Consider the following 13,268-nt stretch of genomic DNA (forward strand, 5'->3'; position numbering starts at 1 on the left):
GCAATAGAGGCAGTAAGACATGTCTAGACTAAGAATGTTAAGCAGGTAATTTCCTAAGGATGATAAGCAGATGATTTCCGACTAGAAATGATAAGCAAAACTTTTGACATGCAGATACGATCGAAGTCCAGACTCACTAATGCATCTAAACAACTATCAGTTAGACACACTAATGCAAGACCTGGTTTACTAAGACCACTGCTCTGATACCAACTGAAATACAGTGGGGACAACCACCATCCCACCCAGTGCCTTCCCAGCTAACCGCCTGGTGACCACTGAGTGTACCTCAGATACTGATTTTAGGGCCTGCCTCTCGGCTACTGCCAATCCTCATAAGGGATCGCAAGGAGTAAGAGCCAATGCTTCGTCACAGGTAACACTGTGAGAACCTCCTTTACGACTAACCCGCCACACATGGAAGGCGTTATATCAGCTCTGATGTCAACTGAAAGGACCCATTCATATCGATTATAAACGATTCACAATAGTTGATTACATCGCGAGGTATTTGACCTCTATATGATACATTTTATAAACATTGCATTCATTTTTAAAAGACAACATTTCATTACATCGAAAGTTGGCAGACATGCATACCATTTCATAATATACAAACTATAAATGACCTAATTTTTCATTTACTTAATAATAATCTTTATTGAACTCAACGACTTGAATGCAACGTCTTTTGAAATATGCCAAGAATGACTCCAAGTAATATCTTTAAAATGAGCAAATGCACAGCGGAAGATTTCTTTCATACCTGAGAATAAACATGCTTTAAAGTGTCAACCAAAAGGTTGGTGAGTTCATTAGTTTATCATAAACGATCATTTTCATCATTTTAATAGACCACAAGAATTTCATTTCCAGCTCTCATAAATATACGTCTCATGCATAGAGACAAAAAATCATTCATATGGTGAACACCTGGTAACCGACATTAACAAGATACATATAAGAATATCCCCTATCATTCCGGGAAATCCTTCGGACATGATAAAAACAACATCGAAGTACTAAAGCATCCGCTCCAACGGATGGGGTTCGTTAGGCCCAATAGATCTATCTTTAGGATTCGCGTCAATTAGTAGACTGGTTTACTAATTCTTAGGTTACCAAGTAAAAGGGGCATATTCGGCTTCGGTCATTCAACCATATAATGTAGTTTCAATTACTTGTGTCTATTTCGTAAAACATTTATAAAAGTTGCGCATGTATTCTCAGACTAAAAATATAAAGGGTAAAAAAGGCAAATGAAACTCACCATACTGTATTTTGTAGTAAAAATACATATGACGACATTGAGCAACTGAACAATGCAGGGTCGGCCTTGGATTCACGAACCAATATCATTTGTATATTTATTAAAACTTGTTCTTGTAATCGAATGAATTTATATGTTATTATTATTAATAATATACTTGTTATATTATGTTATGTGAATAAACTTAATATATTTAATTCATACTTTGTTTATAATTAATACTCATCATATTAAATTTTAATATAGTTTAGTTGATAACAAAATATAGTATTAAGAAATATTAATATAATAGTAATGTGTTTTTATATATAAATTTATTTGTAATTATAACAGTAATAATAATAATAATAATAATAATAATAATAATAATAATAATAATAATAATAATAATAATAATAATAATAATAATATTTCGTTTTAATCTTACATATAGATTTCATAATAACATTGATATTCATATTTGTAATTTTTATATTTATAATCTTAACAATATATTTTAAAACTTTTATTTTCATAATCATAATAGTTTTTACAATAATGATAGTGATAATAATAATAATAATAATAATAATAATAATAATAATAATAATTATTAAAATAATAATTATAATAATAATAATAACAATATTAATGATAATATATTAATAATAATAATAATCTTAATCATAATACCTATACTACTTTTAAAAATACTAATGATGATAATGTCTCTAATACCTATAAGTTTAAACATGATAGTAATAACAATTATAATACTATCAATAATAATAATAATAATAATAGTGATCATAAAAAAAAATAACATAAAAATTACAATGAAAATAAAACTACCTTCAATAAGCCCCCTTTAAAAAAAAAACTGCCCAAAGCTGAGATTGAACCCGCAACCTCTCGTTTAACACAATACACTCAAACCATCAAACCATTGCTGCTTTCCTGGACTTCTATCCCCTCGAAATTTTTATAACCCGATTGTTAAAACATTCATCTTCTTCATAAATCCCTAGCAGACCAGACGTGACCTCGACTAGTGATCAATCCCTAACTTATAATTAGTTTCTTATAAAATTTTTGGGTTTACAAATGGTACTGAAAAGATTATTGATTAATTCAATTAATTAAAACAACACAAAAAAAATTTTATTTAAAATTCGTACAGCTCGTTAAGTCTCTTCAAGAACTCAAAATCAAATTCAATCTTTTATAATGTTTTAGACTATACTTATAACATGAAAAGGTTTCAAATCGTTATTAGAAGCTATCTGAATCGTCAATTAAACTTATAACATCACAGCAACCTCGAATTTAACGATGAACATTTACTTTGACTTTTTAAAAATTAAGTTTGACTCTTAAATTTGAACTCGATGTTAGGTATTGAGTTTTGAAACTTTGCAGATTGATTAAACAGAAGATTCCTAACATGATGGCATTCCTATATTTTGAAATTTGGTTCGTATTCAAGTTATGGGGAAAAAAAATAGAAGAACAGAACACGTACCTGGTTTCAAAACTGTTTTTCTGTTTTTAAATTCTAAATTAACAATACTCCAACACTGCATATAATAACGATAATAATAATGTGAATCAGGTAATGGATGCAGTGTTCCTAATTGGATTTTAGTGATGGAAGTCGACATTTTATCACAGATAAACAGAAGAGAATAAGAAAAGAATTCGTTGATAGAAACAGATATCTAATCTACTATTAATATATATTTACACGTAATATATCTGTATTTACATTTATATAAGTAGTCTTAATATTTATCTATATCTGCATTTATCTGTATATATAAATTATATATATTTATGTATTTGTATCTATATATTATAGTGAATCTTATCCTTTAATATTAATAAATATAATTATAACAATAATACTTTTAATATTATAAATAATAACAAAATTTATAATAATATAACAATAATAATATTAGTATTTGTAATGATGATAATAATAACTGTAAAATCTATAACAATAATAATTATTAACAATAATACTAATTATAAAATACTTATTAATATTATTTTAAATATTAATAATAGTAATAATTATAAAAATGGTAGTAATAATGAAAGTAATAATAATATTCCTAATAATAACAAGTTACATATTTTAAATTTTATATCTATATTATATATTATATTATTATTAACAATACAGATAATGGTACTAAATATAATATTAATGATGAGAGTAATACTTATAATACTGATATAACAAATTATGCTTATCAAACCTCATAGTTATATATATTATATATTAAATTTATAATATTTATATTACAAATATCAGTATTAATAATGAAGGTAATATGATAACTATTATTTTAACTTGTAATTAAGTTTAATATGATAATAATACATTTCATTAATTATGTAATAACATTAGTAATAGTAACATCATATCAATTTATGTTTATCACACTTCATATATATATATATATATATATATATATATATATATATATATATATATATATATATATATATATTACCACTAGTAATGGGAGTAGTATTATTGATATATTAATTGTATTTTTAATTTTTAATATATTAACATTACATGTTATTGTTTATGTAATATCTATATTATGTAATAATTTACATTGGGTAGTAATTTCTTATATATATATATATATATATATATTTCATGTATATATATTTATATATTAACAATTTATTGTTTATTATTTTATATGTTTAATTTCAATTTAATAAATTTTATTTTATTACCCAACATATCATATAAACACTTATATTTATATTTATATATATTTATTTACATATTTATTTACACACAATGGTTCGTGAATCGGCGGGAGTAATCAAGGTCAAATGATTTCATAAAACAGTTCAAAAATTTTTAGACTCAATCTAACAGACTTTTCTTATCTTGTCGAAATCATACAGAGTTTAAGTTTAAATTTGGTCAGAAATTCTCGGGTCGTCACAGAGTAGTTGTGTAGGATATTGGGTTTCTTTTGCAGGTGCTAGATGAAGTAAAGATTCCAAAATATGGTGTTCAAATCTGAGTCAAACGGCTATACAACGGATACAAATTTTGGACTGCAGCGCGCACGGTCGAACCACGGTCGACCGTGCATGTGACCGTGTGACAACGGCTAGTTTTTGAATTCCACTATAAATAGAAAGCATTGGAGAGCATTTGAAATTGACTCTCTTGCACATTCAAAACCCATATTTCCAGAGATCACAAGGACTTTAATTACTACTCAAATGTGATCAAGCAAGAGAAGATTATATGATCTTATAGATATAGAATTTGATTGTTATAAACTTACTAATCAAATTTGCTTATCTTGTGAGTTTACTTAGTGTGATGTATGTCCTAGAATTGTCTTAGGATCATCATTACTAATTGTATGAGTCTTGTAACTTCAATTAGTAGAAGCATAGACTAGCTTAGTGATCTACTTCCTTAAAGGGACTTAGGAAGTTGATTAATCTTATTAGGAGATTAATACTTGTTCAAGTTGAAGACAAGTTGAGCTAGGTTGGAGTTGGTCTTTCAAATGGATAGAAAGATTAGGTTTGTTGTCTACCAAAGAAGTTGAAGACTTGTAAATCAGATCTCTACCGGGTTTGGAGAAAAGTGCTTAGTGAAGCAAGAAATCCCGATTAGTGTAATCGGGGAGTGGATTAAGGTGGATTAGTTACATCCACCCGAACCACTATAAATCCTTGTGTCTATGTTCTTTACATTACTTTACTTATCATTTTGAATATATACACCACACAAATCAAGTTTGAGTTGAATTGGTTGATCATAGTTAACCAAATTTGGTGATCAATCGAGAAAAATGTTAAAAACGTATTAAGTAACTATTCACAACCCCCCCAACCCCTCCTCCTCCTCCTCCTCCTCCTCCTCTAGTTACAAACCAAAACCAAACCGAAATCCAATACGGTTTTCGGTTCGGTTTTGGTTATGGTTTTGATATTTAAATTTGGTTTCGGTTTGGTTTTTGGTTTTGATTTTATAAGTTTCAAAACCGAAAAAACCGAACCGAATAAACCGAAAAACCAAAAACCAAACCGATGAATACCCCTACAACAGAGTAGAACTAATAACTTTTTGTCATTACTGTTTTGCTTTTAGAATATTAGTTATCTACAAGGTAATCTTTATTCTTTTAACCTACTCGTAAAATGATTTGTCAAATGAAATTATAATATTAATCCATTATATTTTATCGATACTACAATATACTTTTCAGAATCTCGCAAATTCGCAGACATTAAAAAGTATATACTCTGTTAACAGACATTTTTATTACATAATTTATCTGTTACTATGTTAGTTTGAGTAAATAAACCAATAAATTTGATAAATTTTTATCTGTTACTATGTTAGTTTGAGTAAATAAACCAATAAATTTGATAAATTTTAAACCAGTAATTAAACCAAGTAACATCTACGTAAAAAAAAGCACACAAACCATTTTTTTTAATAATCTGATACTCCGATTTTCCCTATATTATTTAAAAAAACAGTGTAACTAACCATTGCCACAAATAAAACCACCAAAGTTTGATATATTGATTGTATCAATTATCAACGAACAATGAGACCCTTGAAACTGAGAAACTTTATTAATTATCCTAAATAAACAAGCGGAAACAATTTCTATTTACATCCAAATTTAGGTAGACCACCAACAGCATAAGTTGAACAATTCATTCCCATATCATCCTCCCCTAATTGCATATTTTGCATAAAATAATAACATGACACACATAATTTAGAGAAGCACAATGCCATATTATAAGTACAACTGCCTGCATTGACCCACTTCCACCTCTGTTGGGCAGTACGGACACTTAAAAGGCCTTGTGCTGTTGTTTTTCGACAGCTTAGTTATCGACTGTTTGCAAAGCACGTGACCACATGACATCAGCATCGGAGGGTTATCTTCACTGGCTTGATCACGGCTCACGGGACAAACAAATATCGAGTGAAATTGGAAGTCTTGATCCAAGTCAACTGGCACGGGTAACTGTTTCATCGACAACCATTCTTGTTTTTTTCCTGTCATCACATTCATCAGCTTCAATAAAGTCGGTAGCCCTTGAACTCCAGCTGCTATCGTCACGCTTAACGGGCTTTGGTAAGACTCACCTAAGTGGTTGCAGAACTGTTGGGCCAGCTCATGGGCTAACTTGGCCCAATGGGTCGGTGAGAGAAGCTCGGAATATGGAGACGACTCGAGCTTTCCAACCCATAAAAGGCATCCCATTAGCTTTTGAATCTCGGACAAATGTTGGTTAGCAAAAGGGGATAAATAAGTTCGGGCATAATTTAGAGCTTCATCTCGATTTCCATGTTGGAGAATCTTTATGAACTGTAGACGATGAAGTTTCAGTTCGATGTCAGACCCATTTGCTTGAAGCTTGTCATGGTTAGCCGTGGCCCACTTCAAAGCGGGGCGCACGTCTCGAGATTTTAAAGACTCGAGGATTTGATACATTTCTAGAAAAAGAGTTTTCCTCTCGACAACAGCTTCTTCACGAGATTCATTTACAAAGGAATCACCGATATGGAACAGGCCTTCACGGTATAAGTGACTAGCAATTATTTCATTTATTGTGTGGAAGTCAAAGTCAACGTTTCTGTAAGACTTTGATATATCTGGATTGAAGTGTTTTTCTAGAAGCTTTGTGTACTTGCTTAATGCAAGATTTAGTTCCTTTTGAGTGCCTTCGAGTTGACCAAGTGGGGCCATATCGTTCAACTTCGATTTCAGTTCATTAAAGATGGAGTTGTGATGAGTGTTTGTTAATGATGATTGTGGTCCTGATAATGCCTGCTCGATTTCTTGGTTGATCTTTTCGATCACATCCTGGCATTTAGAAGAAGACACCTTTTGTTTCTTCATAACACGGTCAAATGCATCTTTGACAGAATTCAGCTCCATGATCCAACTGTTAACCAGTACTTGATTTGGCTTTGCTTATTTTAAGTAATATGTACCTACAACAATAAATAAGACGCTATCCTTAATTACCATATGATTTCAAGCAGTTTTAGTAGAAATACATCATATAGGCACTAATGAAACATATGAACTTTTAAAAAATCATTCATAATTAATCAATTAATCAAAACATATGAAAATGAGCAATGATAAATCCACATTAGTTTTTGATAGATCTACTACAGTTAATGAATAAATATAGTGGATCTATCAAAAACCGAAGTGAAAATATCCAAATCCCTATGAAAATAGGATAAAAAATTTCAACATTTGAATATTTTCATACTGTACGGTAATCATGGACATCCCAATAATGGCCCCATGCAAAATTGAAAAGTAGGCTATTAGTTTAAAAAATTAGGAACAAAAGTTGATATTTTATTATTTCATTCATATTGAGATAAGATACAAACAGTAATATAAAATAAGATCATTAAATCCTAGATATATCATATTTGACTTAAAATTTTTAATTATACAGCAACAAATCTTAAATCTTAAATCTTAAATCCTTACTATTACAGATAATCTTTTAGAAAAGTAGATTATATAATTAGGTGGGAACAAAAAATCTAGCCAATACTTCATGTATATGGAATACTGGGTTGGTTGAATCGAGCATATTTTCAGTTTCTTATTAACTACTGTACTAATACTAATTAACTAAAACTCCATATATTCTATTTTAAGATGCTAAATAAATATAATATGTAAACATCCGATATATTCAATCCCTAAAAGATCAAATTTCTATTTTACTTAAAAATGCAAGGTGAAAAAAAGTATTAAAATGTAGCCGTAATTATTTGTAGTGTATAGAATGAATTGAAATTTGCATCTACAAAGAAATGAGATCATAATTTGTTTAGCCAGGACAAATACTTACACACCCAGTTTATATTCAGCAATTAAAGAATACTTAATAAAGTTGGGCTAGGGCGGTACAGTATTCTTTAATTGCTGAATATAAACTGGGTGTGTATTGTGCAAGTATTGTTTGAATCAACTAGCAAAATATGACCCTATTTATTGAATACTGTATTCGAGTTGATGACCCTATTTATTGATGACCCTATTCAACGACACTTAATACCGCCCTAGCCCAACTTTATCAATAAATATGACCCTATTTATTGAATACTGTATTCGAGTTGATGACCGTAGGGCGGTACAGTATTCTTTAATTGTTTGCTAGTTGATGACCCCATTCAACAGGGGCAAAATATGTTGGTTAAATAGGGTCATCAACTCGATTTTACCCGTTAACCAAAAGGAGTTTTGTTTGAATCAAACGGATTTGAAATTCTTAATTTTATCGGATTGGCTAGCACATACTCATAAAACTAGCAAACCCTTTATTTAAAAGTTTGACGTTTACTATAATTATTTGTTTAACATATAAATATAGTATTACCTTATTGTATAATTTTTTAATGAAAGGAAACTCACATACTCCCGACATGAATTTTTCCACGAATATATACATACTTATTGTCCACTCCTGGACTTGAACCCATAACCTTTGGTATTACCTTATTGTAATTAGTTTAGATCAAATTAGATTATAGATAAAAAGAAAAATATGCCATAATCAACTGATCTAAGTATATGCTCAGTAACATATTAAAGTAACACCCAACATAATTGAGGGGCCAAAAGGTTAAGTTCCTGAAAGTTTGAGGGATATTTTTGTAATTTTGGGTAAATAAGGGGGGCTTGTATTGCCAAAATAAAAACTTGATTGAAGCTGGAAGTCCAGTCAAAAGTCTTATTTGTGGCAAGAAAAAAAAAAACATCCAGAGAGAAGAGAGAGAAGGGTGACGAGGAAGAAGGGTTTTAATTTTGAAGATTTGAGGCTTTAAACTTTGCATCAGAGTAATTGGGTAGTCAACTAACATCGAGGAAGTGGGATTTTGGCTAGAATCATCCATCTTGATCTCCATCTTCAACTCTTGTAAGTATGAACCCTAACTTTAGTAATTTTACATATGGGATTTATGAAATTGGGTGATTTTGGGTAATATGAGTCTAGCGCATGTTCGTAGAAGGAATTTAAAAGTTAGAATTGAGTGAAAGGTTGATGGAGTCATGATCTTAATAGGTGCAAGTCATAATCTAGTTTATTATAACTTGTAGAGATGATTTTGTTAAGTTTAGTTTTAAGCAAAAGCAGTGAAATTATGAAACTGATCTAGAAATCATGATTTTTGGAGCATGCACACTAGATGTTTGATGAACTGTCCAGAGTAGTTATTATTGTGAATGATGATGATATTAGTTGTTATAAATCACTCCAAACCTCTTATAAACTGATTTTGGGTAAAGAAAGAGTTAGAGTTCGTTTTAATTGGAATTGGTGATGTTTGGTGAAAAAACGAATTTTGGACAGATTCGGTGTGTCGTTTTGAAACGGTCATAACTCTGTAACCGTAGCTCCGTTTGGGGCGTGTAAACACATGTTAGAAAGGTCTTAGAGTCTCCTTTCTAATATATATGGCTTTGAAGTCTGAATGTGAGTTTAATTAGATAATCTTGGAAGTGTGGTTAGCTGACATGTATGTTATGCTTGTTGTTGAATAGGTTGATACTATTACTTGGAAGTTGACTTGTTAAATGTTGCTTGTTTGGAATGGATTATGATTTATGATGATTGTGCTTACTTGGAGTGCACTTTATTGATTTACTTACTTGGATTGAGGTGAGTATAATGTGTGCATATTATTTGATAAAATTGATATGCAAATGTGTGTTATAATATTGGCAAGGTTGAAGAGCTCGGAACTTGAGGAGTTCTTGGCGGGACAATTTTTAGGAGTTCTCGGAGAACTCGGGGAGATTTCGGGAGAACTCTGTTGTTGACTTTCGTTGACTTTTAATATATATATATATATATATATATATATATATATATATATATATATATATATATATATATGTATATATATATATATATATGTATGTTAGACTTTTGAGATAACTTTTGTGATTTGACCGAGAAATTCAATAAAATCGGATATTGACCGAGAAGTCCGAGAAATCGGTCGTTGACCGATTTTTTTCCGATTGATAAAACGAGAACTCGCCAAACTTCTGAATCTGAGTTATCACTGAGTTCTCGATGATTTTTCCGATTTTTGCAACCTATTGGAGATGGTAGAGAAACCTGCTTCACGTTGGGAACGCAGCAAGTGTTTTATTATATTGGAGATGGTATAGAAACTTGCTTCACGTTGGGAATGCATCGGAGATGGTATAGAAACTTAGTTCACGTTGGGAACGCAAAAGGGGAACTTGCTTCATGTTGGGAACGCAGCAAGGGGTACTTGCTTCACGTTGGGAATGCAGCAAGGACCTAAGTTAGCACCGGGTGTGCGGTTGTGATTGATTGTATGATGTTAAGGAGACTTCACATCGGGAACGCAAACGCATGTTAGTATCGGGGGTGATTATCTATGTGGTTTATGTTGTATGTGGTTTCATTGGTATTTTGTTGTATGTGGTTTGATTATCTATATGAACTTTATTGACTAATATGCATAGGTTGTTCTCACTAAGCTTTGCTTACCTTGTTGTTGTTTATACATTTTTACAAGTTTGGTTGTGGATAATGAAAAGGTAAGCTAGGTGATTAGCTTACTTGCTTAAGAATCTTTTGATATGCTTGTTGGATGTACACGTGGGTGTCTTATTGAACGAGTAGTTACACCCGGAAAATGATGCTCTTGATGTCTAACGTATTTTGTTGCTGTTAGTGTCGGATTTTGGTGTTTGTATTTGATTTAAAGTCATTTGTGACATATGGGTCAAAATTGCCGCCTTGTTTTGGGGAACTAATTTGTTTGGAATAGTTGGTGTTGGAATTTAATGAATGCATTATATATATGTTGTAATGGTTTGATGTCCAAATGGTCGAAACGGTTCAAGTGTCAAAATGATCGAAAACTTTGAAATTTGTTCGTTTTCTGGGTGACGTTTTTGGGTCATTTCAATTATCTAGGTTATTTTAATCATAGTATTATTAATATTATTAATTATTATATTGTAATTACCTATATTCAAAGAAAGGAATAAAAAAGAAAACAAAAACCAGTGTCGAAAAAACCAGCTCGAACTCTAGAAAATTCATCCAAATCAACTCGATCAGCTAATGACCTATACTACTTTCAGGTGCTTGATTCTTGAAATATCATAATCACTAAGGCTATTTACCAGGCAGTCCCCTTTCACCCCAAGAGGGTGAGAATGACTTCAATGTGAGAAAACCAACAAATTAAACTAGACGGACTTTAGTGTCTCATAAAGCAAATATGAACATACAGGAAACTCTAAGCCAACCTAATACAGTAAATGATATTTAGAATACAAATGTGATTACCTGATAGCCTGGATCTGATTGACAAAGAAATTTGCGGCTTTAGTCTTAGATGATGCTACCTGTCAATGTTTTCACCACTGAGATGATTGGGAAAAAAGATAACACATATAAAATAAACCTAATTGATTCAACCAATCACCTTTAACCAAGCAGTATCAAGGTGGACCAACAACCAATAAGTTATTAGATTGCAGGTTCAAACGATATCTACTATTACTAAGCGAGTGAGAGCATTTCAGGTTCACATCATAGTTTCCCAAGTGATATCTATTATTAGTAATAATTTATTACGAATTAAGCTTGTTTAGTCAAACAAACAAGTTACATAGAGTTATTGACCATAATATGGTGAAATTATACAGGTGACAATAACCTGAAAAAGGGCCTCGATAAGCTGTGTTGGAAACTTTATAGACGATCATTACAGTGTGATAATGTATACATTGTTTTAACTATGCTTGAGGTAACAAACACGCATTAGCTTCCTAATCCAAAATCAATTCAGATTTTTGACGTCGAACTAGTTCAAAGAAAGTACATATAATGTTTATGTTGGAGTAGAATAAACAAGATTTTGGTCATGAATTGTTTTAGTCAGCCCACTGTAAACGAAAATACATCCCATTTTATATCTTGAAGACAGATTACCAATACATAATCTAGTAATCTAGTAATAATACAAGACTATAATACGAATCCATCAAAGCACTTATTTTATCCGATTCAGAATAATTTTTTTTACTAAATCCTAGATCTCACCTAAATAATAACAGCACACAAATGCAAGTAACAACTAACTAATAAGTATAATTTATGTAAATTGTCAAACAATCGTATACCCTAACTAATCGAATCAAACCTTATGATCTTTAATCGGTTATCATTTCTACTCAATTTCATTAGCTATTTAATCAAAATCAAAATAATAATAATACTTGAATTTTGGTGAACGATCCATATCGAGGCATAACAGAAATTAATTCATACTTATAATTAAATATCAATAAAAATGTAACTCATAAATAAAAAGAAATATATGAAGGGAAATAGAGATGTGGAATTGGTTAGTATTGTATTACCTGGCGGTTAGGGCGCAAGATGGGGTTTCTGACGAGTGAATTTTTGGTGTAAAATTGGGGAAAAAACAAGGTTAATACGGAGTAATATCTTATGGAAGACACTTGATTTTGCGGAAATTGCCAAATAGGGCTTTTAACTTTTATTTATTTTTACGTTTTATATCCTCATACATTTTAGTTGTTGCCACGAATTAAAAAAAAAAAAAAAAAAAAAAAAAGTTATAATTTTTAAACATATCTAAAATTTTATTGATAGAATTATGTACTTTACTTTATTTGTCGTATAAAACTAGTGGAATTAAACTCGAGCCTTGCTACTAGGAGTATTCGTGATATGGTTATAGCGTGTTAAGAGGTGTTCGTATCTGAATCCGAATCTGTAATCAAAATAATTGAAAATTCAATCTAAAAATATCCGAAAAATCGGATATCTGGGTTTTAAAAATCCATAAAGGATTGGACCGTTATGATAACTGAACGTGTTCATGGAAGTCAAACCTGACTTGGCCATGGTGTTCATTATGGTTGAACTCTTTTTAAGA

The 13,268-nt window shown here is 30.6% G+C and overlaps 1 protein-coding gene across 3 annotated transcripts; it reads right to left on the bottom strand.

Annotated features, from left to right (window-relative positions):
- Nucleotides 1-5,866: 5,866 nt before the first annotated feature.
- LOC139866590 (protein RMD5 homolog) lies at nucleotides 5,867-12,785 on the bottom strand. 3 transcript variants are annotated; one of them, XM_071854872.1, is made up of 4 exons: nucleotides 12,021-12,400; nucleotides 11,787-11,914; nucleotides 11,648-11,706; nucleotides 5,867-7,268 (listed from the first exon to the last, which is right to left on the bottom strand). In XM_071854872.1, exon 4 carries the CDS (start codon nucleotides 7,210-7,212, stop codon nucleotides 6,061-6,063), a length of 1,152 nt encoding a protein of 383 aa, XP_071710973.1. In that variant the 5' UTR covers nucleotides 7,213-7,268; nucleotides 11,648-11,706; nucleotides 11,787-11,914; nucleotides 12,021-12,400; the 3' UTR covers nucleotides 5,867-6,060. The 3 variants fall into 3 exon arrangements, with proteins under 3 accessions (XP_071710973.1, XP_071710971.1, XP_071710972.1); XM_071854870.1 differs by lacking the exons at nucleotides 11,787-11,914; nucleotides 12,021-12,400 and adding an exon at nucleotides 12,727-12,785; XM_071854871.1 differs by having other exon boundaries at nucleotides 11,787-12,400.
- Between the last annotated feature and the right edge of the window lie 483 nt (nucleotides 12,786-13,268).

Source organism: Rutidosis leptorrhynchoides, chromosome 9, assembly GCF_046630445.1.
Source record: "Rutidosis leptorrhynchoides isolate AG116_Rl617_1_P2 chromosome 9, CSIRO_AGI_Rlap_v1, whole genome shotgun sequence".
NCBI lineage: Eukaryota > Viridiplantae > Streptophyta > Magnoliopsida > Asterales > Asteraceae > Rutidosis > Rutidosis leptorrhynchoides.

Bases quoted from the DNA above. Each gene is read 5' to 3' on its own strand.
- LOC139866590 (XM_071854870.1), bottom strand. From the start codon at position 7,212: ATGGAGCTGAATTCTGTCAAAGATGCATTTGACCGTGTTATGAAGAAA.